Source organism: Primulina huaijiensis, chromosome 16 (genome assembly GCF_012295235.1).
Source record: "Primulina huaijiensis isolate GDHJ02 chromosome 16, ASM1229523v2, whole genome shotgun sequence".
Classification (NCBI taxonomy): Eukaryota; Viridiplantae; Streptophyta; class Magnoliopsida; order Lamiales; family Gesneriaceae; genus Primulina; species Primulina huaijiensis.
This window is the reverse complement of record NC_133321.1, coordinates 13,480,876-13,508,114: the sequence shown is the minus strand read 5'-3', so window position 1 is coordinate 13,508,114 and position 27,239 is coordinate 13,480,876. Positions and strand designations below refer to the sequence as shown.

At 35.0% G+C, this 27,239-nt stretch overlaps 3 protein-coding genes across 9 annotated transcripts; all 3 read left to right on the top strand.

Moving 5' to 3' along the window:
* The first annotated feature begins 229 nt into the window (after positions 1-229).
* Positions 230-4,950, top strand: LOC140961373 (uncharacterized). 3 transcript variants are annotated; one of them, XM_073419861.1, is made up of 8 exons: positions 230-555; positions 864-987; positions 1,800-1,929; positions 3,052-3,091; positions 3,180-3,417; positions 3,636-3,770; positions 3,868-3,942; positions 4,388-4,950. In XM_073419861.1, the coding sequence occupies exons 1-6, from the start codon at positions 337-339 to the stop codon at positions 3,758-3,760; spliced, it is 876 nt and encodes a 291-aa protein (XP_073275962.1). In that variant the 5' UTR covers positions 230-336; the 3' UTR covers positions 3,761-3,770; positions 3,868-3,942; positions 4,388-4,950. The 3 variants fall into 3 exon arrangements, with proteins under 3 accessions (XP_073275962.1, XP_073275963.1, XP_073275964.1); XM_073419862.1 differs by having other exon boundaries at positions 3,626-3,770; XM_073419863.1 differs by having other exon boundaries at positions 3,669-3,770; positions 4,388-4,949.
* Positions 4,951-5,577: 627 nt separating this feature from the next.
* LOC140960673 (SWI/SNF complex subunit SWI3B) lies at positions 5,578-9,788 on the top strand. The gene is made up of 6 exons (XM_073418912.1): positions 5,578-5,851; positions 5,949-6,382; positions 6,653-7,024; positions 7,973-8,111; positions 9,145-9,257; positions 9,358-9,788. Exons 1-6 carry the CDS (start codon positions 5,626-5,628, stop codon positions 9,541-9,543), a joined length of 1,470 nt encoding a protein of 489 aa, XP_073275013.1. The 5' UTR covers positions 5,578-5,625; the 3' UTR covers positions 9,544-9,788.
* A 1,944-nt stretch (positions 9,789-11,732) lies between these two features.
* On the top strand, positions 11,733-16,778 carry LOC140961234 (AT-hook motif nuclear-localized protein 10-like). Of its 5 annotated transcripts, none has more exons than XM_073419618.1 (6): positions 11,733-11,852; positions 12,263-12,862; positions 13,580-13,632; positions 15,338-15,469; positions 15,656-15,817; positions 16,281-16,778. In XM_073419618.1, exons 2-6 carry the CDS (start codon positions 12,385-12,387, stop codon positions 16,518-16,520), a joined length of 1,065 nt encoding a protein of 354 aa, XP_073275719.1. In that variant the 5' UTR covers positions 11,733-11,852; positions 12,263-12,384; the 3' UTR covers positions 16,521-16,778. The 5 variants fall into 5 exon arrangements, with proteins under 5 accessions (XP_073275719.1, XP_073275723.1, XP_073275720.1 ...); XM_073419622.1 differs by having other exon boundaries at positions 11,735-11,852; positions 12,241-12,862; XM_073419619.1 differs by having other exon boundaries at positions 11,735-11,852; positions 12,216-12,862.
* Positions 16,779-27,239: the final 10,461 nt, after the last annotated feature.

The following is a 27,239-nucleotide window of genomic DNA, read 5'->3' as shown; positions in this document are numbered from 1 at the left end:
TTNGTTTTTACCGTAAATTTTTATTTTTTCACAACAAAATAGACAATATTTATTATATAATTATGCTACGGTCAGTATAAATAATAAAGGTTGGCACTGGTCAACATCCAGTCATCTAAATCTTCCGACAGCGTATCATAACCCACTTTTGTTTGGGTTTCGACCTGCTGTTTCCATCCATTCCAGCCTCAGTTTTAGGGTTATGTTTTCCCCTTTGTTTTTTTTTTTTTTTTTTTTTTNTAATAGAACCTCTTGTATTTTCCTCCTTCCCGCTTTCTGTTACTTACGAACGGGGAAAAGGGCCAATTTTGAGTGTATTGGTTTATTTTAGTGAGTATGGAATATCAGCAGCAACCAGCTAAAACGGGCCCTGGTGGATTTCAGCACATGAATTCTCTGTTTGGTGACACCACTTTTACTAAGGTCTTTGTTGGGGGGCTTGCTTGGGAGACTCAGAGTGAGACCATGGGACGATATTTCGAACAATTTGGGGAGATTCTTGAGGCTGTTGTCATCAAAGATAACAACAACGGTCGATCAAAAGGCTACGGTTTTGTGAGTTCTTGGTCCCGATTCAGAAATACGATGACTGTTTGTTGGTTTTGTTTTGTTTGTACTGCAGTTGTGTAAAGTCTGGATTTTGGTTACCGTGCTGTTCGGTTTATAAAAGTTAGAAGATGCAACATAATTAAGTTTCTTGTACATTTTGCTGCTGTTCAAATTCTTGCCGTTTGACTGACCATTTATTGTTTTATTAACTTTGATCATCTCGTGAGATTGTTATCAGTAATTTCTTTTGCCGAAAATGGAAATTTGGATGATCTAGTGACTATATTTTAAAATGGTGTTTGTACGGAGGTTAGGTGACTTTCCGGGAACCTGAGTCAGCTAGAAGAGCATGTGCTGATCCTACTCCAATTATTGATGGCAGGCGAGCAAATTGTAATTTAGCATCACTTGGGAGACATAGGGCAGCATTTCCTTTTGGTACTGTACCTCAATTATTGTGCCCATCATGTTTGATATGGGAGCGTCCTTGAGTTTCCAGTTTTGGCTCTTATTTGACAGAGTGTTCAACTGATTGTGAAAGATATTAAACGTCACTTTCTGGCCTAACATCAATGGTGTTTCTGGTACTTCTTGAGTAGTTTGACTCGAAAATGTTGCTGGTGGACTACATGTCCCCATTTTCCAATTTAAAATATAATGTACTCTTACAAATTCGCTATCTTCGAACTCATGCGGAAGTTTTCAGTCTTGTACTGCTACTACTTGAGGACTTGGTCCAAATGTTTTAGAGCATGACTGGGACAAGATAGCACTGGTTTAATGATCATCACTGCTGTGAAAAAACTTTAATCAGCTGCCTTCTATGCTTAAATGAGCCAATCTCTTTATAGTCCGATTACCTTTGTTGTTATGAGTTCCGCTTGTTATTTTGAAAGTTATGTTTTTATTATTAAGTATGTTCTTATCCACAAATCTAATTCTTGCTCTTAAACATTATTTAAATTAATGACTGGACATCCTCTGAAAATCTGGGTTTGCACACAAAATTCCGTACATCGTACATGAGTTTTTAATTCGATTCTTTGAGCATGCATGTGGAATGAACCTAATTTGAGGATGACCAACTCTGTCAATCCAGATTGTGTAAATTGCGAAGGTAAGGAAATTTTTTTCTGAATCAGTCCTTGCTTCAAAACAAGTAAACCTCGACTGTAACCTTAAATGTAGTGTTTTCTATGTAATCTCAATGTACAGCATAATTTAATTTTTTCTGCATTTGTTGCTCATAGGACGTTTTAGATCTCCATCACCTTATCCTGGAGGCCTGCCAGCTGCTAGGGGCCATTACATGGGAAATTTTGGCTACCAGCAACCTGTCCCTCACAATGCTCAACAAGGCTTGGTGTATTCTCCATACGGGTGAGAGACTTTTCATAAAATGAATTTATTGGCATGGTATTTTGAATTTTGTAGATTTTGTAACTAGATTTTACTTTCCACATCCAAACTCCTGGTATTATTTTCAAAATTGCATAATTATTATTTTATGGTTCATTGTGTCTCACTAGTTTAAAAGCTGCCAGGAACAATTATAAACAATGCAGAAATATAGCAAAAATTTGGGTGTACATGATCATTAGTCTTGATTTTACTTCACATTTGACAAATCTTGTCGAATTCTATATATTATCTTTATGTGAAAAAAATATAATAACCAATACCTTAGAAGAGTTATATTTGGAGTTTCAGCTATTTGTTTTGTTGACGTCTTCCTTGTGGCCTGGTACAAAAAAGTCTATTTTCTTGTTCTCTGCTTTCTTCTTTTTTTGTGTTTGTGATAATTACAAGATTCCAGCTGTTACATTATATCGTGTTATCACGGCATAAGCTGCTATGCATCCATGTTGATACAAATCTGCTTTAATGAAAGTAACTTGGTATTTCCTTGTAGAAGGATTGTCCAGCAACAATAATTTTCTCAATAAGTTCTTGCAACTAATGTTATGGTTCTTGGATAAGAAGAGAGCGAATGATTAAGTTTATGCATGGAGAAATATGGCCCTATCCATATATACGATGTGGTGATTTAGGATTGTATAATTTTGGCATATCAAGTTATTATGCGTTCAAGCATCCATATTTGCCATGGCTTGATCAACATCCTTATATTTCATACTTGGTATAGACAGAACTGTTTTAAATGACAGAAACAGTTATTCTGCCTGAATTTAAGCATTCTAGAATCAAATTCTGTTCTGCCTCGATTGATTGTAAAGTTGTTATTCTTCAGGATTTTGTATATGGTTTGGTTTTTTTATTATTTTTTTGAAGAAATATGGTTTGGTTTTAGAACATCACATTTTATATATGACGGAAATTCTTCATTTTTGTTGGTACGCAAGAAATAAGTGTTAAATCACATAGTGCATATTATCTGGAAAGTTTCATGGCCAAAATCAGAATCTGAGTGCTTAAATTGAGTACATTCTATAGTTCAATATTATTTCACAATTGATCATTTAAACCCTTGAATTGATACAGGTATGCTGCTGCTTATAGCCCAGAATATACTTATTCTCAGGTCTGTAGCATTGAGAAATCGATCCCAAAGGTTTTTCATAATATCATTATTCTAATATTCTTTAAGTCATTCTTATGTTGTCTTATAGGGAGTTTACAATCCCTACGGAAGTCAGCAAAACCTTCAAGTATACGGTGTACCTGGAGCAGTTAACACAACCATGTTTCCTTACAGCCAGATGAGTCAGGCGATTCTTGGAAGTCATAGTTATACAGCATTACCAGGATATGCAATGCCTAGTCATCAGATATTGCAGTTTGCCGGGCCTAGCGTCAATTCAATGACAACTAATCCTGTTCCAGCTATTCCAGTGCCGTATCCTACAGGTATGTATATTTGGTTCCCCTGATGGCAATGACAGGACTCCACCATCTCTCATTTCTTTGAAAGCATATCGTTGGCCACCATTCCTAATGATTTGTAGTCCTCAAGTATTTTGTTCTCTACCAGGATTTTATGCTCGTGACATCTCTGTATGTCATCCATGGCATATGTTAATCGGTTTTTTTATGGAACATTGTGTTATAAATTTAGCTTTGAACAGGAATCCCTGCGGTAAATATGTTGGTTGTATCAGGTGCACCTTTTCCACAGCAGCCACAGTTCATACTACCTGCACATTCTCCTCAGTTTGTAGAGGGTAGCGGCTCTGACCCAAAAGCTGGGTGAAGAGTTCTAGGCAAGTCCCGTCCACCTTTGGATATATGTTTTTCATTTGCCATTATTTCCTTGATAATCTTATTACTTAGTTATGCCACCTTTTCATCTACCCTTAGATTGCAGCAGAACTGTTACTTGAGTGGCAAGGCTTCCAGTCTAGCCTCGGAAATCATCTCTTTTGCATTCTAGAGGTATCTAACTAGTTTTGAAATGTCTTTCTACTTGTAATGGTTTTCAATCGTATCTATTTAGCATTTCATGTTTTCTGTCTGCCTCAAAGTTGGGATAGGGACTATTCGGTAATAATGTAAAAATTTTCATCTGCTTGAGAAGCTCTTTCTCCAAATGTTCTGAACGAGTGAATGTGTTGTAGTCCAAGAGAGAGACTCCGAAACGGTCCAATCAAATGCTTTCCGTTCCTGGAAATTGTCATAAATATCTGCCATATTCGAATCTTCTTGGTATTATTAATATAACTTCTCAATGATCTTGTTATCCCATTTAATCTAAATGGAAATACGGTTGATGGCTTAGGGAAAATGAACATAAACTAGTAATTTGGGTATGTTTGTATCTTATTTACACCTCATCAGGAGTCACCAAATGGTATCATCATGATTTGTTCAATACGTGTAGGTCTTTATATTGTCATTTTCACCGAAGACTCAATGCCCGAGTAGCTCCTGATGGTGGAGGGAGGAAATTGGGACTTGCAGGCCGCACTTCATCCAATTCCCGTGTAACATCATCTAAACTGTTGTACTCTACCGGCCATCTGGATTAGCTGGCAGAGGGTCATTGTCAACTTATGGTGGCCGCCGGAATCGGATTCTGGCATCCATCTATATAGTAATTAAATGGTATACATTAGAAGTCATCCTATAATCAACATATGATTCTTTTTTGTTATCCGGAGTACCCTTCATTTTGTGGATAATCTCTGGGGTCTTCGTGTTGCATCCTGCATTGTATTTGAAAGTTCTGTCATCATTCTGTACATAACAGTTCTTATTTTTTTTCGCCATTGCTTTAAATCTGGATTCATAATTTGGAGCTTCAATTCAAGGTATGAGAAGAAGCTCCAGGTCTTATGTAACAACAGACACAGCTTTCGACTGTTGTAACCATATATCTTTCTCTCATCTGAGACAATTCTTTGTGAAATATTATGATCTCTGAGATTTCGGCATTTCTTGGTCATGGCGCAGTGCCACGAAAGATAGCAAGAATATCGTGAATTTGAACCTACTCGGTGTCGTAGCAGATATGATTTATTTTAGAACCTACCCAGAGGGTTTTGATTGTTTTATTCACTTAAAAATTAAATACCATAAAATAAAAAAAAGAATGTTTAAGGAAATTATATCTATATAATTACACTATATATAAAAATTAATATACTTAAAAATATAATTTATATTAAAATTTAATATGTGTGTTCACGTCACTGGATATTTGGCACTGATTTAAAACAATGTTTTTCCAAAACGAATAAAAATAATAATTTTAATATAAAAAATAATAAATTCNTAGCGGATAGAGTAATTGTTTTTTTGGATTTAGGTTATAGATTCAATTTTTACTGAGATCATTTTTTTATTTTTTTTATTTATATATCAAACTTACAGTGTAGTCTATCATTATTTCTTATAATTATATTTTGATAGTCATTTAAATATAAATCAAATGAATTATAAAAAATATTATAAAAGCATGTAATGCGTACATAGGTGCACTAATAAATATATTTGGTGCGAGATCAAATGACATTTTTTGTGTTATTTATGTATTTATTATTATTATTTTATCCATTTATACTCCGTGCTGTACGAGTAGTACCAGTATACAAACTTGCAGATCAAGGGTTTATTATTATGGCTACTGATATCACCCCACCTCCCAAACCCTCCCCTCAGCCCGCCACCGCCACCGCCACCGCCACCGCCGAGGCGGACCCTACGCCGTCAACCACTGATTCCCCGGCAGCCACAATCGCCGCCCCCACTACTGCCACAAACAGCTCCGCTAGCCCGCCTGCTTCCATCACTCCCCGCCCGCCTGAACCCGACGCCGAGGTCATTCACATCCCCAGCTATTCCCGTACGACCATTAACTATCAAATTTTCTTAATTGTGGTGTTTAATTCTGATAAAAAAATGTTCTTTATATGTTGATTTGCTGCTTTTGCTTTCATTAGGGTGGTTTTCGTGGAATGCTATTCACGAATGCGAGGTTCGTTTCGTGCCGGAGTTCTTTGATGGAAGGTCGCCATCAAAGAACCCCAAGTTTTATAAATTTTACAGGAATACCATCATCAGGAGATTCCGAGATAATCCTACCCGGAAAATAACGTTCACGGAGGTGAGGAAGACCATAGTCGGCGATGTGGGGTCTATTCGAAGAGTATTTGATTTCTTGGAGTCTTGGGGTTTGATCAACTTTACAGGTTCTAATTTGAAGCAGCCGCAGCTGAAGTGGGAGGATAAAGAGAACAAATCAACTACTGCCAACCCGCAGGGTGGCGAAGTGCCTGTTGGTGGCAGCGTCAACGCTGATGTTGCTCTACCGAAAAACAGGCTCTGCAGTGGCTGCAAGACACCTTGCACCATTTCTTGCTTTGCCTCTGATAAGGTTTTTTTATCGTTTGTTTTTTCTCATTTAAATAATTTTGCTGATCGAGTTCACTTTAGCTTCTATTACTTCAATGCTGTTTGAGCTCTATGTCTGTATTGAATAAATGGTGTGCTTGAGCTACTGTTGCACGTACATGTCTTTGTTTTCTCTTGTGCCTCACCCTTACATTGCATATGGTTTGTTCTTAGTTTTGTGTGTTAAAATATTAGTCCTGGTAGATTAGAACCCAATGTGGTTAATTGCTGATAATTTTAATTTATTGTGCAGCATGATATGATACTTTGTGCAAGGTGCTATGTGCGTGGAAATTATCTGGTAGGTATGAATCAATCAGATTTTAAGCGAGTTGAGATCAGTGAAGAGGCAAAGACCGATTGGTCCGATAAAGAGACTTTGCAGCTTCTGGAAGCAGTTATGCATTATGGTGATGACTGGAAGAAAGTTTCAGAGCACGTCGGAGGAAAAAATGTGAAGGACTGTGTAGCTCGCTTTATAAAGCTTCCTTTTGGTGAACAGTTTGATGGTCCTCCAGAATCTGCTGAGCTGGATGCAGAGTTAGGTTTACAGAATGGGGCAACGCCGGCAAAAAGAATGAGTCTTTCACCACTTGCTGATGCAAGTAACCCAATAATGGCACAGGTAACTATTTTATCTTATACTGTGGTAGAACTTAGTTCTTGGATGTTGTCTTATCTCTTTATTATATATTTTGCATTTTATGCATAGGTAAGTGAAGGATGCCTTTGATGTATAATCTTTTTTCCTGGGGATCAAAATGTTTTTCATTCTCATTGCCCTATGGTAATAGGCACACTGGTGGATTTATTAGACTAAAGCAAGGAGGTTTGCTATTTCCTTGTAGTTCCATGATGGTGTTTCTCACTAATTGTATTCCCTCTCCCTTTAAAGGAGTTGAACTAATCCTCGATCTATGTGAGCAAAGATGCAGATGATGTGTTGCTAGTCTATGATCTGAGCATAATTTCTTCCTGTTTTTGGTTTGTCTTTGCTCTTGGATTAGGGATAATTGGCGGCAACTCACTTGTTACTCTCAACAAAATACTAGCAACTGAAATACGTTAAATGAAGGGGCGAAGATATCCAATTGAAAGATGTAGGAATTAGTCTTACACGAACGACGGTTTGAGGGGGCATAATGAAGTTTTATACTTTAAGTACCTAATTTCAAGGTTGTCTAAACTGTTCATTGCTGTATGGGAATTAATAGACGATAGTTAACTTGCTAGTTGATATTAACCAGTCATTCACTTTTTAGGATGTAACATGAGCTTAGCGTGCTTGTGAGCTCAAATTTTGATGACCTCGAGCTTGTATATAATCGTTTGAAAGCTCACGAGCTGGCATTCAAGCTCAAATTTATCATTGTGCATTGTGTCTTCATCATGTAAATTTCGATCCTTCATAGTTAAATTGTGCTATGATGTTTTAGAACGTTAGTTTGGAACCTGTTGAACAAGCTTAGAGAAATGGTCTAAATCGAGCTCTCAATCTTGAAAATTTTATATCGATCCTTTATGCCATTATAGGTATATAATTCATGATTGTTTGTTACTAATGTATCTTTAGGCTGCTTTCCTCTCCACATTGGTTGGGGTCGATGTTGCAGAAGTAGCAGCACATGCAGCAGTAACAGCTTTGTCTGATCTCATAGATGGAAAAAATGAGGATCATTTAAAAGCTCCGTCCAACATAGCAAACCAGCAAGGTATGAACTATGAACTGGAACTCGTTCATTGTTTATTAGAGGAGACTTATGAAGTACTTGATAGCAGTTAAGGCCATAGTTGTCAAAAGTGCTCTCCTCGGTTGCATAAGCCCAAGGCCTGCGCTTCGGAGGTTTAAGAAGTGAGCGCTTTTCTGCGCTTCGCTTTGAGGCGCTAAGCGGTTGCTTGTGCACAACTTTTTTTTAAAAAGGCTTTGGCAAATTAAAATCCCACTTCCAAAGTCCGATTTTAGTCAGCATAAAAAAATGAAGCCCCTAAACCATCAGATTGTTGTCTTGCTTTTCTCACTGCCTTCGCCTCTCACTGCCTCGCCCCTGCCCCCCCGCCCCGCCTTTGCCTCGCCGCCCACTCTGCCCTGCCATCCCTGCCGTTTTCCACCAAGGCCCAACTTCATGTGCTCTATAAAAATATGCATCCTTCGCTTTTCTGTTAGGTTTTTGGTTTTCAACATAAACTGTTATCCACGTGTTAGCGATAATGCATGTGGGTACTGGGTATCCTTTTCTATGCAAATAAAAAGTGATGAAAATGGTAATTCGTGAACAACTGGATAAAATAAGTAAAATAAGCTGGGCTTGTGCCTCGTAAGTGTTTTTCTTAGTGTTTGACCTGATTTTTAGATTTTTTTTTTATTTTACCCACTGAACAAAAGATTCAAACAAAAAGGACAAGTAATTTATTATTTATAGGACTTGCATAGTTCTTGTTTTTACAAATCACAAGTGAAGTTCAGTAATTGAGTAACGAGATTTACTTCTTTATTTGTCCCCCAAAATTGGGAACAACTAACAGTGCTTCAATGGGTACAAAGAAGATTTTACTGCATCATTGGATGAGAAAGTTCAAAAAATTTTATGCAAGCATAAAGCATTTGAACAGAGAAAAATGATATTTGAAAGTATTAATATCTTTACCTTATTCTTGCAATATGTGGGTGGCTCCACCCTGTTTGGAGTTATACATAGATGGAAAAGAAGTGTCATTTCCTGCTTAACTTCCCATTTTCCAATACAGATTCTGAAATTGCATCTAATGGTACAATGGAAGGAGCTTTGGCAGAAGCCAAATTACAGCTTGAGAAGGAAGAAGGAGAGCTGGAGAACGCGATATCTGGCATTGCCGTTCAGGTATTCACTTCTGCAATTTATCTCCATTTATTCGGTTTATTTTGTGCAATTTTAAACACCTGCTGGCCTTCGTCGTTATGTATTTTTTGCCCCTCCGCAGACTAAGGAGATTGAGGACAAGATCCTTAATTTTGAGGAAGTGGACTTACAAATAGAGAGGAAATGGAAACACCTGCAACTATTGCAGAGCTCTCTTTTTGTTGACCAACTCTCTCTTCTGTTTCACCAGTCTAACGACTCGAAAATTGTCGAAAACACAGGTTCAGATGCCATTAAAATTGATTGATGTCTTGACGTTGCCCTGTTTTTTAAGCTATGGTAATCCCTTCTCAACTTTTGTACGCTAGCACTAGTATTCCGTTGCCATTATTTTTTTAACCATCCATTCAAACACGCCTGTAGATCTTTAGTCCAAGATATTAAGTAGAGAATGGATGTCTTTATCTATGGAGTTGCGAGTCAAATTGTTATTGTTCAGGTAAAAAGTTAGAGAAATTTGAGACACGTTTAATATAATGAAAGATAGTGATTCTTAAACTTGAGATCGACAAACTCGATTTTTCTCGAACGTTAATCGATCGAAGTTAATCGAGCTAAATTGAGACGAGCTCGAATTCGAGCTCGAGTAATAACTAACTAGAATGATTACAATTATTAACAGCTCATAAAAGTGGGAATCTTAATTTTATCAAGTGTCAGATTTTCTTGTCTGTTGGGAACAAGACTCATCATGTCATAGATTTTGGAATGTCCTCTTTTTGCAATGGAATCCAACTACACCCTATTACGGCGGTATCGCATATAGAAAGTGGGGCGTATTAATTGAATTAATAATATTCCAATTATTAAATATAATTTTTTTTCTTTTTAAATTTAGTTATATAAATATGATTTTCCTTTATCATATATAGATAGTGTTTGTAAATGTTTTTTAAAAAAATTATAGATTTTTTTTTACAAATTTACAAAATTTTATAAAGAAAAAATTTATATTAACTTTTTAAAAACATTTGCAAACATTAAAATAGTCTTCACAAGCTATGTATAGTTGGGCAGTTATATTCCACCAATCAATTGGGATAGAGAATATACTAACTATCAAATATTTACTTAAACTTGATTTAATTGGGATAGAGAATATACTAATTATCAAATATTTACTTAAACTTGATTTTTTCAGTGAATGGAAAAAAAAAATCTGAGACAGCTTCTTCATTAAAATATCACTATTAAAAAGTATTTAAAAATATTTTTCCTCTATATAATAGTTTTTTAAAATAAAAAATAAATATTTTTTAAAAGCATAATCTTATTTTTGTAGTGATAATATATGTGTATTTATGAAAATATTAAAAATGATCAGCTGTTCAATTATCTTTCAATCACATTCTCGGTGAGCCTGTTATACAGAGCTTGTCCAGTGCAGTTTACTTTACAAACATGATTTGCAGCTAATGTGTTAACTTGAAGGTTTACCTAATACACACCGAATAATAATGACAACAAATTATCAAATCATAAAAAAAAATATTCAAATTAAAACATCATCCATGTCACATTCAATAAATTACACACATATATAATAAATTTTAAATTATTTTTATACAAACTTATACATTATCCATACAAAATACATTATTTGTATCTTTATTTTCTTGAAAATGCACACATTATCGATTAATTAATACTTTTTAAAATAAATAAAATTTATCAGTTTCAACACACTGGGTCTGAGACACGGCCCAGACTTCTACCGGAGAAAGCATTGGGGAGTCTTATCTTTTAGAAAGAGAGTAAATTTCCTTTATTTATAACCAGGTAAAGATGAATACTATATGAACCAGTTCCTCTACCACCGCGAACCCCAGTTCCGAATTCAGAGAAAGGAAGATGCATCTTTGGTGCTTCAATTTGAATTATCCGAAGAATGATTTAGAATATACATTCAAAAAATCATTATTAAAACAATTTGCAGAACTAGAAGTTTTTGCACAATTTGCTTCAGATCTTGATAAAGCTACTCAGAATCTGTTGTTGGTTATCAACCTACTCTGGGGAGAGCTCTTGGAATTGGAATAAGATTGGCAGCAATCAGAAATCCATAATAGAGTCCGACCACAACGACCCTCGTTTCATTTAAGTTAAGACGCTGATCATCTGCTTCTCACGTTCCGTGAACAGCTGGGAAAGGACGTGAAGATCTAGTCTAGTTTCACTTCTGGACTGACACTGACACTGAAAGACGAAAACTAGGAAGAATTAGAAGGTCTAGTTTATTGCGATGTGCCATGTTGGGAGGCTCGTTACTTCAATTAGTCTTCATATTACATACGATTGTTATTCATAACGGTAAAATATATTTTCCTATTTATATAATAGATTGTACGGTATGACACAAATTGGGAGAATTTGTACCTACAATATTTTTATTTTTATAAAAATAAAATAAGATAAAACAAAAAAATCAAACATTACATTAGGTCTGANCACAAAACCTAATTTTCCATCTCTGTTCTCAATCCCTAAATTTCATTACTTCCCTCGTTGTGATCCTTTTAATCGTACGCCGCTGCACAAAATTTCCGCAATTTATTGGTAAGATGTTTATGATTTTTACCTAATTTTCGTTAAAAAAAAGTTTTTCGTGTCATTTTTGAGTAATACTATTTCGTGAAGATTAAAATATTCAGAAAATTTAGTTTTTTTTATAGAAAATTCGGCGACTTGCTGCTTATGGTAGAATCTTTTACAGCAGGCAAGCTGAGACATTTACAGCTCGTTTCTTCATTGTATTTCTCTTTTCTCAATTATCAGTTTCGCGACTCTGATTTTATTGCTCTTTTTTCGAGCATAATGGTGGCGAATTTTTGTGTTTCCGGTTAAATTTCTGCTTACGAATGGTTAATTTTTTAGCAGAAAGAAAATTCATTGATTTTTTAGCGCATGCGCGCGTTTCAGTTGAGTGTCGCTTGAATTGAAGCAGTTTCGAAATGGCTGGGTTTTAGGGCTTGACACTCAAAGAAGCTAGTGCTGCTGCTGCGGAAGATCTGCCTTTTTCTGGCTATTTTCAGTGGTCCTCGAGTAATTTGCACAAATTTCCAAGGGTGTTTTCGGTAATCTTGGCAGAATGTCTGAAACAACAGCGATGACAAACCGTGAGCAGTTCACCGGAGCTTCCACTCTGTATCCGGGCGCTGTGCAGTCTTCGGTGGCTTCACAACCACAGCTGAATCATGACATGCGCATGGGCTATACAACCGAAGGCATGACCGCCACGTACATGCCAATGGGATCTCCGCCGCCGCCGTTCCAGTCCATCTCTGCCGGCGCGACGAAGAACGCGATGAACTCGAGTGCCAGTGAACAGAAACGCAAGAGAGGGAGGCCCAGGAAGTATGGGGTTGATGGTGGCGTGGCTTCTGGACAGCAGCCCATTGATGTCGCGATGCAACAGTCACAGACGTTCACTCCACAGGCGGCGCCTCCACCAATGCTGCAGCAGGATTCCCAGCTACCACTGGGTGGATCTGCTTCTCCCACGTCTAAGAAGGCCAGAGGCAGACCTCCTGGTTCGAAAAACAAGAAGCAACGTGTCGAAGCTTTAGGTATAAATCTAATATTTGTCATAAAGAAGAATGTTATTTATACAAAGATTCTTGGGTTTACACGTGGCAGGGAATATGGAATATTTTTCTTTGTATGGATTCGGTTTTGTTTTTGTAGTTTCTGGTTTTATTTTATGTTGTTAATACAGTACATGATCCATAAAAATGTATTGGTAGACGGTAGTATCTGTGGTGCTGCAATCGAAGAATATTGTAATGTAAGTGGGTTGTATGACGGAGTAATTTTTTATTGAATGTATGACATAGCAAAATTGGCAAGTGAATAATATAAAAGTATGCTGGAATTGACATACACGAGCGTGGTGGATCTTTGTGGCCTTTGGATCTGACCCACTCCAGGTTTTGGTAACTGTTTAATAGTCACAACATAATTTCAAATATTTCCACTTTTCTTCACCGACGCTATCTATTTTTCATTTTTTTGCTGTATTGTCTATTTTGTTTCGATCTACACATTGTATCCAATCTTTTGATTGACTATTTATATCTTTAAGATTCAGATTAAAAAAACAGTGAATAATTTATATTCCTCGTTGTTTTGCTACAACTGTATGCTTTATATTCAATTATTGCTTTTGTTTGTGAGTTTCCAAATTGATTAAGCCGCGGCTCATGTTTAGTATCAACGCCCCCTGTTTCATCATCATTCTGAGGAATGTCACACTGATGAACTCTGACATATAGTTATGCCTGCAGGTTCGACTGGTATTGGATTTGTACCTCATGTTATCAACGTAATGGCTGGAGAGGTTGACATTTTAATACTTGCATTAATTTCTGTTAAATCAGTGAAAACTATTTATTATTCTTTTATGTTGGGTACTTGGGTTTATCCATATATATTATAGTACCCTATCACATTTTCTTTAAGAATTGTTCTTCGGATTCCATTAAATTTATTTTAGCATCTGGATATGCACTAATGAACCTAAGATTGCGATCTGTTCAAGTTTGGTATCTAAGATTGCGATCTGTTCAAGTTTGGTATCTGTTAGAATGATGAATCAGATTTTTGTATGATAGTAGTGGCAGCTCAGTTTTCTTGCTCCATGATATTTCCTCGCACAAAGCTCAATCGAATGGTAACGGAAAATTTAAAATCTACAATCCAGTAATAATTGAAAACACTTTGCCTGCCATAAAGATGATTCTATGCATTAGGTATGCCAGGATTAGCAGCCCACGCAGGAGCTGGGGGGGAGAGAGAGAGACTAGATACTGAAATGCATTTTTAAACCGAAAGGAATTTCGATGCTTAAAAGAGATATTGACCAAATGGTTTGGGGGATGGTGGTCCTCTTCGGTATTGTCATGCAATTTTTGATTATTGTATTTATTTACGACATGGTTGCATCTGTTTTTAAAAGTTATAATGGACAAGAAATATTTGGTCTAAGCATTCAGATGAATGAATTCATGAAAAGTTTGGTTTTCACATTAAATGCTGAGTGGGAAAAAGCCGAAGTTTCTTTGCCCTCCATCGCGGCTTAGATCAAGTCACCGAGTTGTATATAAATCCAAACTAACGGTATCTTATTTTGTTAAGTATAAAATGGCTTATCTGTGGGAAATATGTACATCTCTAGCGTATGTTCCTTCTCAGGGATTTCTACTCTTACTAACTGGTAAGACAGTATTGCTTATGTGATTCCTGTTTGATTCAATTTAGCAAGATATATCATTTACGTGAGCTTGCCTCAAAGACACACTAAGATGTTTGAGTTAGTATTTCAAATCTTATGATTAATTGTTCTAATTTGTTTAGTTGGCTAGTAGGGTTTCAACAATTTGCTGAAGTTCTAGTGTATACTCTATAATTTCGACATGTTACTTGGTGAAAATTTGAAGTAGTTTATCACCATTCTTCAGTTGTTTCTTTTGGCATCATGATCTCGAAGGGTAACACTTTTAACTTTTCCATGTAGTTTCACGCGTCTGAACTAATTGAATTGGTTCATGATCCATTCTGATTTATCCATTTAACATTAGCTGTTCCCGTGTACTTGTTTGTCTGTTGATGGTTATGCAATGCATGAGGATCTATGGCTTCTTTTTGCCTGAAATTTCTTAACACCTTGAACCTTTCTTCGTTGCTCTAATGCATACTTGTTTTATTTTATCCTCTTGAAGAGCAGCGTGTATTTATAGTGTTTCACGCAACTTCGTGTATCACACCACTTCAACACTTCTTTAGTGTGCGTATGGCAGACATTTTACCATTAATTCTCTGCACTTGGATCAATTTTAGATTTGTGGCACATATTTTGCCATTGATTATCTGCAGTTGGATTGTTCCCGCATCCATCCTCGCCCAAAATCAATTGGGTTCGCTTGAATTAGAGGTTTTTTGAATGAGAAAGATCTTGACACTCGTGTGTCACAAGAATTCAGATACAAATTACAAGTTGAAGATTATATTCTTGGATAACTAAAAATCAGCAAATGATATTTCAGGATGTATCTTCAAAAATAATGGCATTTTCTCAGAATGGTCCAAGGGCCGTTTGCATTTTATCTTGCAGTGGTGTTATATCAGACGTGACACTCCATCAAGCTGCAACATCTGGTGGAACTGCAACTTATCAGGTTTATTGTTTTAGATCTATATTACCATAGCTGGCATGTGAAGCTTATTCAAATTTCTTGAAGTCTGATTCATTAGCATGACAAATTCCTCTGTAGAGATCCACAACCGGACTAGGATATTGGACATGAGTTTTCTTATTAAATTTCACCCTGTTTTCCTTGTTATAATTTTTTCCCATTCTGCAGGGGCGATTTGATATCTTGTCCCTCTCTGGCTCATTTCTACTGTCAGAAGTCTCTGGCCAGAAAAGCAGAATTGGTGGATTGAGTATAACATTATCTGGATCTGATGGAAGGGTTTTCGGTGGTTGTGTGGCTGGTTTGCTTATTGCCGGTTCCCCTGTACAGGTTGGTTATATGGATTGGAAGAAAGCTGTTTAAGATCTTGATTTGCAATATGAATATATGTATCCCATAGTTGGTATCAGTTGCGCCACATATAACAGCCTTACACTATTCATTTGGAAATTCAGGGCTCAACTGTCATTCGGCCTGTGGTTATTTGTTAAATATTGGACTGGAAGACAGTAGAACTTGTCTTCGAACATTTTTTACCATCTAAAGTGCATCTGTGAGGGTCAGATCACAGTTTGGCCTAAGTTAGTTTATTTCGCTGGGCTCATCTTAGGGCCTTCCTAACCCAAATTATATTTTAATGATTCTGGACTCCGAGGAAACGAGTTGTTCAAGAGTTTGTCACTTTTACTATTTGTTCGACTGTAATTCAAGTTATGAGTGCACGTTATATATTATATGTATAAAACTGATTACGGAGTTCCAATATATGAAATGATTTTTTCGCTTATTACAGGTGATAGTTGGAAGTTTTCTCGCAGATGGTCGAAAGGAACTGAAATCTGCAAACCACATGGAGTCTTTATTTGGTCTGCCAAAAGCTAACTTGGGTGGTGCTTCAGGTGCCAACAGCTCACCATCTCGAGGAACTCTCAGCGAATCCTCTGGTGGGCCTGCAAGTCCTCTCAATCTGAGCTCAGGAGGCTGTAATATTAATAATAACCTCCAAGGCATATCCGGCACGCCATGGAAGTGACTTTTTCGCGCAATCTTTTACCCGTCGTATGAATACTTGAAAATATTCCATCTTAGAAGCTAACTTATGGTAGAAGTAGAGAAGTAGAAGTAATCTCTGTAGTTTTATTATCTGAGTAAGGACCACAGGCTGCTTTGCATCTAGACTCTAATTTATGGGCATGCATGAAGTGGACCTGGGAACTTGTTATTTGACACACTAGCTTTTTCAAGGCTGTTGTGGTTAATGCCACACCTTTGATGTTCTGCTGGGTACTCATCTCCCGATTCCATCACCTTAATACTTAGCTGCTGTGTTCGTTATTCTTGTGCTATCGACGTTTTGGTTATCACATCCATCGTGTTCATGTTTAACACATGGGATCGACGGCGAGCTTAGGTGAAAAAAATCAAATTTGTATGCCTTATGTTATATTCTCGCGCGCGTTTGCCCCAAATTTGAATCTTGGACCCCCTTCAAGATTGGAGGTAATCTGATTTCACCCGATGTTTCCACACAACCAATAATAATGATAATGTACTGTCAGCACAAAAAAAATTTGCAGAAGTATATCTTCCTCTGTTTATGGTATATGGAAATTAAATCAAAATTTTGGGTAAGAATGAATTGGATGAATATGCGTTGAGTAGTTAATTTTGTGGAGACATAAATGCTTTGAAGTTTTGAGAAGTTTTAAATAGCTGATGGAGTATGTATGTGTTTAACAAATGGTCAGAAGCTCGATGCTTTCTATCAGCGTATTTTTGAATGAGTCTGAGTCTGTCGCACAAAATTTGTCTAGTACGATTTATCTGGTTAGTGTGATTTATAAATTATTGTTGACCCGTGGATTTACCACCTGCATACCGAAATATATTGACGGTGGGTTTCTTTATCGTAAAAAAAAAAAAAAACTAATGTCTTACATGTTTAATTTTCTTGATTTTTTATTCTAGCACATGTAGCATTCTAGCTTGTAATTTTATCATGTTTATCTTTAAAAATAGTGAGTTGGATTGTATATTGTCCAAATTGTCCTTATGTTTAATTTATTGACTATTGTATTAAATTGATGTTTAATTTGTGTTTGATTTATTGTGTGTTAAATTTGTGTTTAAATATATAATTTATCGTGTTTATTTTTTAGATTACTATTAGTTTTAAGTTTGATTTATTGTGTTTATATTTTAGATTATTATTAATGTTAATTTATTGTGTTTAATTTATTGTTCTAATGTTACTTTTAAAATGATGATTTATTTATGAGTCCCTAAATCATACTAGGACTCTTCCTTCAGCATTCAAGCACACACCACACATGAATATTGAGAGGAAGCCACGATTTTTGAAGGGAAAAATCAGCATGTTCTCCCTACGTCGACGTTCTTCGCATCTCAACTCGTTTTTCGTGCTTAATAAACGCAAAGGCACATCTTAGTCTTCTTTCAAACATCTTTCACACCATATTATGTATATTTAATTATGTTTGCATGAAGAATATGATGCACCACTTTTATTTTCGTTTTTATTGTTAAACATGCATAAAAATAGAGTTTTTTTTTTTTAAAAAAAACTTTTCTTAATGATGCACAAAGGAGCTTCCATAGTAGGAGAACTTGAAGGAATGTTTTTCCACATAATTAAGGGTCCTTAGATGCAAGGGTGAGGTCGGATGTGGTGCAGCAAGGAGGACGATTGGCCAAGGGTTTGGAGGGATTAGGGCGTGCGTTTTTTTGGGAAAAGGGAGGGGGACGTGCGGGGTGTCTTCCAGGCGAAGGGCTGGGCTCGTGAGGGTCTTAGCCTCGAGCCATGGTGGTCCACGCAAGGCTGAAGAGGCTAGGAGAGGAGGAGTGCACGGCTAGGGCAATACCTAGCCGCGGTCGTGATGTAAAGGATGCATGGTGCCATAGGGGCTGGTCTAAGGGGATCCTAAAGGGTTCGGTCTAGGTCCTAGGAGGGTTGGTCAGGGTCTGGTCCAATCGGTTAGTGTCTAGGTTTGAAAGAAACAGGCATGGAAGGAGTTAGGGTTCGATCCAAATAGGGACAAAAATTCAGTAGCTAATCTAGGCTTGATCGAAGGTCTTAATTGGCTTGGTTTAGGTTGTATAAGGTATGGTTAGATGTTAATAAGGTTTGGTTCAAGTTTGGTAAAGTTTGGTGAAGTTTCGAGTCAATACGAGTCAAAGCCGAGATGTATGATTTGGTTTAAAAACGAATTAGAAATTAGTCGAGAAGTTTAAGTTTACGTCTGAGAAATATTTATGAGTGTATTTTAAGGTATTATGTTAAGTTTGTAATGATTTGGGTCGTCTTTTTAATGTCTAAGGATAAATTTGGAAAGTTAGGGTTTCAGGGGCAAAACGGTCATTTTACACCTGAAAAATGTTAGACATCCTGGCAGTGCCCTGAATGCTGTAATAAATGTTAAAATGTTTATTTCAAATGTTTATGGAATTTTATGATAAAACTTTAATGCTGAAAGACATGTTGCATGCTTGGTTTAAAAGAAAAATGATTTATATGTGCATGAATTTTTACAAGTGATGGAAATATGAAAAGTTGAAGGAGGTGAATTTATTGTGACTAATACGAAGATACGATGATATGTAAGGCCAATGCTCAGTTGACGGGTGAGAGTGTCGCTGATGTCCCCGCCGTCCCGTACCGTAGTTATACGTAGATGGATCCATCGACCTACAGCTAATACGAAAGTCACAATTGAGGATCTGAATTCAATAAAAAGAGAAACATATACGTATATGATGAAAGAAAATATGATATGATATGGTGAAAAGAAAATGTTTGAAGTTCATGTTCATGAAAAGCTATTTTATTAAAAGTATTTTCACCGTTGTTTGTGGATGCATGTGTATTAATACTTGTTATCATGATTAAGGTTTGCTGAGTTAATAGACTCATAGGTGTGATCGATGCAGGTGATCATGAGATTGATATTAATGGAGGTCTTGATGGTTGAACTAGCTGGACTGAAGGTACATACAACCCGAGGACCGTCGCTAGTTTTCCGCAAATAAAATTACGTTTATGATTTATGATTACTTAAAGATTTTTATGACTTATGATACTTTTAAGAGGTTTTTGAGAGGATGTTAGAGTTAAATTTATTTTTGAAATAATGATAGTTTATGTTGGTTGACGTTTACGATTTTATGTTTTGAATTACTTTCCTTTGGAATTTTTAAATATTGGGTTGGTTGGTTTATCTTCAATTTTTTCGAAAGACTCTTTAAGGATTATAATGGATTCGATAGCGCATTTCATTCTTGAGCTTCATCAGATAGATGTAAAGACTGTGTTTTTAAATTGTGACATTGATGAAATGATTTATATGGTATAGCCAGAAAATTTTGTGTCCAAAGATAAAAATAATATGGTTCACAAATTAAAGATATTTATTTATGGATCAAGCAGACATCTTGACAATGATATTTCAAATTTCATCAAGTAATCATTTCGTTCGATTTTGAGATAAATTTGATCGATGATTGTATGTACCATAAGTTCAGTGGGAGTAAGCATATTTTTCTGATTTTATATGTTGATGACATTCTACTTGATAGCAACAATATAGAGTTGTTGCATGACACCAAGAGATTTCTAGCTAAGAATTTTGAGATGAAAGAATTTGGTGATGCATCTTTTGTATTGGGTATCCAGATATATCGGGATCACTCTCGAGGTATTATTAGATTATCTCATAAAGACTATATCTAGAAAGTTCTTAAGTGATATGTGATGCAAGACTATAAACCAACAGATATTTCCTATGGCGAAAAAAGACAAATTTAGTCTAAAACAATGTCCCAAGAATATTTTGAGAAAAAGAAATACAAAAGATTCCCTGTGCATCTGTAATGGGGAGTCTGATGCATGCTCACGTTTGTACACATTCAGATATTGCATACGTTACATGAATGTTGAAAAGAAATCTAAGTAATTCAAGAATAAAGTATTGGAAAGCAGTCAAATGAGGTATTTACACATAACAAAATATTACATGCTCATATATCGGAGGTTAAATTGGTTTGATATATTTGGTATACTAACTATGATTTTATGGGATTCCAAGATAGTATGAAAAAACTATGTTGAACTATATTTATTTGCTGGCAGAAGGTGTTGTCTCATGTGTTAAAAGGTTGTTTATTAAAGCCTCTTTTATCATGACAATAGGTTTTGTATCTTGTTATGTTGTATCCAATCAAGTTTTTTGTTGTTAAATGAATAGTTCAGAGTGAATAGTTGTCTATAAATCAATTTGTTACAAACTCTACAATTGTGGATTCAATTATTAAAGGATTATCACCCAAAAGATTTTTGTGCACATTATTTGTATAGGAGTTTGACCAATTAAAGATATTCAGTTTCAGTGGTAGTTTGTAATTTTAAATGTTTTATAGACATGTTCAGTAATTTGATTTATGGTTATGTAAATTTATTTTATGCATAAATAAATTTCAAGTTAAGTCACACTCTAATTATGATTTAAAGTTTGATCTCAATAAGGTTTATGGAGGACCGGTTGAAAATATGCATGTTATGATAACATTGCATTAAAATTTCATGATACACATGAACTTCAAAATACATGTCATTCAGTCGTATTGGCTTATGTGACCATTGATGAGTCTAGTTACCTTAAGTGTAGCGAAAATTGATTCGTCTATATTGATGTTATTGATGGACCAGATTACTTATAAATACATTTCAGAATAACAACAATTTTGAGTTCATAAGGTTATTTTCACAAACGTAATTATAAGATTACACATATAGCCCAAGTGGGAGATTGTAGATCAATTTTATTTATATGAATTTATATGAGAATAATTATGCATTGTAAGTTATCTTTTAAGTTAAGCCAAAAATGAAGTGATCAACTAATGTTTTGGGTTATTAGACTTTAATGTACCTAATAGGTTGCATGTTTTTAATGTGCAGAGGCGAAAGTATAATTTCTGCTTTTATGATGATCTAAAACAGAAATATCAGAAGATAATGATATACATCATCTATATATGGTTCATGGTCCACAAATAGCGCGCAATCACGTTCCCTATTCTCTCCCCGTTCAGAAAGAAAACTAAAAGATTCTCTCAAGGAAAAGACTACGCAGATCTGAAAATCAAGACACGTTCTAAAAAAATTCAGGAACATAAATTCAGGTACGCTTCCGCTTAAGTTTTTAGTCACATTCTTAATGATTTAGCATGATGATTATGTGGTTTGCGTTGATTTTCCACAACACGCGAGGCTATAATCAACGTGTTATATATGAATGCGCATCCATCGCTTGTGATAAATTTGAAAATGAAATGAATCGACCAAAACCAAACAATTACCGAAAAAACCAAACGTAACATGAAAACATCAAATAACTGAAAAACAATGTGGCGGGAATTAATGTTATGATGTATCGATGATCACTTCAATTTCTTGTTGCTTGTTGGGATGTAACTCCTCCATCGACGGCTTTGGCGGCACCACCACCCTGTCGGGATGCAATCCCTCCCGTACGCCTATAATCTTCCGAATCGGTGTACCTTAAATATGGACTGCTTTCTAATGGCATCGTAATTGCTTGTGTTGATTTGGCTTCAACTCGATCTGTTTGCTCAATAACATTACTTCTGTGTAATTGTCGCTGCCCTTCTTCCATGTTTTTTTTGTGAATTTTATTTAGTTATCGATAATATTAATATATAATTTACGTGCGCAAAACGAGCAGCCTAAGAATCCGTCCAGCCTTTCACTTGTCTTTGAAACACAAAATAATAAACATAAAATCATGTGGACAAGAAATGTTTGTGTAATGATAATAAATTCATGGTCTTGATTGAAATTATAATGATGTCTTACCAAATAATCTTTATGTCGAATTTTCCGTATATCGAGGTTACCGTATCGAAAAATACCGAATTTATCAAAATTTTTGGTATACCGAAACTTTCGGTACCATACGAAATTTTCGGTATGATAACGGTATGGAATTTGAAATTTTCGGTGTATACCGAAATACCGAAATAATATATATAAATAAAAAAATATATTTTTTTGGTATAAAACGATATATATCGATATCGTACCAAAATAAAGAATTTAACTTCTGTTTGGACTCATCATGTTGGAATAGTCCAAATCAAATTTCGGTGAAGCAACTCGACTCATAGTTGAGAACTTAAACTGTTGAGAATTCTTATCTCTATAGCCTAACCTTACAGCTAGCTAGAAGACTGGATGCTGAGCCTCGACTTGTTGAAAAGCTGACAGGCTTCAGAAATCACAGGACCTTAGACATTGTTGCAAATATAGCGGATGAAGAAGTCGCGCATGTTGCGGTTGAAGTTTATTAGTGTTAATTGATGTCTTGGATCTCCAGACACATGTTGCGGTTGATATTTATTGTTTTTATGGATTTGTTTTGCATATATCTTTCCTGGTCTCTTTGAATGTCTTAATGGATTTGTTTAGTACTGGTAATCATTGGCCTTGAAATTACAAGATAATGAATTTTTTTATATATATTTTCGATACGACGGTATTTTACCGATACCATATCGACTTTTCGATATACCGAAAAATCGATAAGATAATTACAATATCATTTTTCTCATACCGAAACAATATCATCGACAACTCAAAGAAAGCATGGGCGGCCCAGTGTGAGAATCGCTGCCTGGAGTATAATGTGACACATCATCACACCATGGGAGCTCAACCTGCTAACAATAATTAAATTTCACAAAAAAATAATATTATCATTTTTGAAAACTAATATTTATTTTAATAAAAAATACCATAAAAATACTATTACATATATGTTTACTATATAATTTTTTTCTATTAATGAAAATAGCCAAATGGAATTAATAAATTATTATAGTTCGATTGCACTTAACAAGAGACATGGTCAAAATATTTCTGTCTCTCTTTATTTAGTTGAATTATACCACGTTACTCTACAATCTACATGACAAAGCGAGGTTATAAACACGTGGAACTCATTCCCAATTCGTAGAGTGGCGGGCCGGCAGGATGCCGACAAGGATTAATTTCTATGCAGAGCAAAACGATATGGGAAAACCGTCGTCCATCTTATCGAATATAAATTTTAATCAGTTATTATTTATTTATTTTTAATTTTAATCAATTTTCATGTGATTCTTATTTAATATCGATGATATGTTGATGTATACAGTGTTATATATCAATATTTGTGTTAAACAAAATGATTAATATTATCAAAAATTAAGAAAATATACTATTAGAACTGAAGTTTGTAAATATAGAGAACCAAAATTATATTCGGGTAAAGAAAAACATACATGACATTATTTTTTGTTAAAAATATTATGTGTTTTCAAATTTTAAATAAAAATTTTGAAAGAAAAAAGTGCAAACAAGTTCTTGTGTTATTGTCTAAAAACTAAAGGCAAAAACTTGTGTGAGACGGTCTCACGGGTCGTATTTTGTGAGACAAATACCTTATTTGAGTCATCCATGAAAAAGTATTACTTTTTATGCTAAGAGTATTACTTTTTATTGCGAATATCGGTAGGGTTGACCGGTCTCACAGATAAATATTCGTGAAACCGTCTCACAAGAAACCTAGTCAAAGCTAAAATATTCTTTTAAAAAGTATTGAAGTAAAATATTTTTTTGTTACATTGGATTTTACATGTTTTTTCGTTAAGTTATCCCGGAGTCAAAATATCACATAAAGTCAATTTTAATCATTTTCAGCATAATCACTCTGTGGAAGTGTTTAAAATTTTTAATATGTTATAAAATGTAGAAAGGAAATTAAATTATATTTATTTCGTTTAGCATATCATTTTTTTTTTAAAGAGAGAATGTGTGACACGGATTTTGAATAACGCAGGTGAATCATGTGTGAAAACGACACTAATTTTGGAAACGAAAGAAAACAAAAATCTGACTTCTAACCTAGATTATGTGAATCCTGAGATTAAGTGTTGTTCTAACCTCTCTATGAGAAAATTGTCATCGCCCTGGTCAAGGCCGGTTTTAGACTTTGAAAAGTCTGGTGAAAAAAAAAAAAGAGACCCTTTGTACTTAAATAAAACTAATACTAAAATCAATTATATAAACATAATTTCATTATTTGATTACATAAACTAATATCTATGATAAAAAAAAAATTACATTATACATTGCTAATAATCACTCTCGTTACATCATATAAAAAGAAAAATATATTCTATTACGATTAACAGTGAAAAACCGATCTTCTTGCATTTTTATCAGCAAAGTCATCAATCAATATTTTATAATCAAGTTTTTCCAGAAACTCACTCTCAATCCAAAGCCCAAATATCCAACCCAATATACTCATAACTTCATTTTAATTGGGGCTCTATCCAGTTGGGGGCTCTGTGTTGTGGCCCCATATTGACCACCCCAGGACTGTCTCGAGCCCTGGTCTCAAATCGTACGACTACAATGAATTGATCTCATATTGATAACATTGTATACGAGTAAGTATATTGTTATATAGTTTTATGAATTTATATCCGTGAGACTAGTCAATCTGGTTTATACCTAAAATGAAAATGAATATTTTTGACATAAAAAATAATAATTTTTCATGAACCGGATAGAAGATGTGTCTCAAAAAATTAATATATAAGATAATCTCATAGGAGTTTTTGTGATTATATATTTGGACACATATAAATACGAGTTGAGTAATTAGCATTCCGGTACTCATTATTTTAACTCATGCATATCAATATATAATCAACCCAAGGCCAGAAGTTTTTGACAAAATCATATGTACAAACCACTCGGTTGGACCTGTCAATTAGAACCAAACACACCGACGTATTTAATATTCAATAATATTCAACAATATTGCATTTTAAACCATCCTTTGTGTGATTCAGCCTCTGATCTTTTTGACCATTTCAATATCCATCAATCACAATTCTCCAATCCGATCTATGCTTTTATAACAATATGTGTTAATCATTTTTGTAAAACGAACATAAATATGAAGTAGTTACAAAAATCGAGCTCAGACCAAAGACGTGACAGATAATTATAAAAAAAATCACTAATAATAACATTGGTAGATAAATGCAATGTGAAACCAAAGTGATGTGCATGTGAAAGTTATCTATTGAACTTGTGAAGTAAAATGTTATATCTACGGACTAATGAGTCGAGATAAATACATTATATTTTGAATGAGAGATGATTTTAATATCTCAATCTTATATAGTTTTAGACTGATAAATGTTTAAAAATTGTTACAACTGACAAATATAGTAATTCGAGTAATCTATTTTTGTAAGCTCGGACTCGGTACATACATAAATATATTATTTGTTGAATAATGAATTTATTTAAAAATATATATATAATAGGATAATTAGCTTATTAAGGCTGCGTTTGGTAGATAGGATTAGGTAGGATTGATTAATTTATCACACTTTATCCTGCGTTTGGTACGATTTTTATTTATCCAGCTCAATCCCTCATACAAGTGAATAGGTGGTATTACGTGTGATTAAATAATACCTCTTTCTTCCGAAGGATTATTAATCCCTCCTCTATCCCTATTCTCTTTTCAATTTTACCCTTCTTCCTTCACCGCTATTGAACCACCTCGGCTGCCGGATCGCCGCCGCCGGACCTCGCCGGACCGCCGCCGCGACCTCGCCGAACCTTGTCGGACCGCCGCCGCGACCTCGCCGCCGTCGCCGGAAATTCGCTGCCGCCGCCCTCGCCGGAAATTCGCCGGACACCACCGCACAGCCGCCGCGGGACCACCGCACAACCGTCGCCGTCGCCGTCGCCGTCGGACGGCCGCCATCGGAGTGGAAGAAGAAAAATAAAAGAGGAAGGGCAATTTTGTACTTTCATCAAAAATTTCAAAATTATCATATACTTAAAAATTTTACCAAACATACTTCCATACATTATATTTCTACAACAATCATTTTCTTTATCATTTACATACTAATCATTAGTTTATTTTATCTTGCAACCAAACGCAGCCTAAGTACATAGTAGTGACGTACGATGAGTCGTCGAGCTGGCTCAGTAGAACTCAAAAGAAGTTTTTCATGAGCTCACAAGTCAACTTGCTAGCACAAAATTAATTTTTGAATATTTTCTTTTTAAAAAAATAATAATAAATCAATAATTTAATATTAGTTTTGGTACAGGTGTTACACTTTCGTCCATCACATCTATATAATACTTTTCTATAATATTATTAACTTTCCGAAATGTCAATTCGGATGTGTTGGATGGGTTGAGTCCGGTTAAGCAATAGTATTATTCAAAAATTACTCAATCCGAATCCGAGTCAACCAGAAAACTCTTAACCCGAACCTGAAATCGAATCAACTCGATCAACCCAATTTCGAATTTTGGAAATTAAATAAAATTCAGAAAGAATAATAATAATATTTTAATTTAAACACAAAATAATAAAATCTCTCTCATGTATATGATTTAAATTTGAAAGTCTAATGATAGAAAAATAAAATATATTTACAAAATCAAATAAAAAATTGTTTAAAAAATAAAAAAATGTTTAAAATAAATATTAAATTATGAAAATATAATATATAAATATACAATAAATATTTTTTCAGACATACAATATTTATTAATTATATATATATTTTTAAAAAAATTAAAATTTTCGGGTCAACCGAACCTATCCCAACTCGATCATTTTTTTTT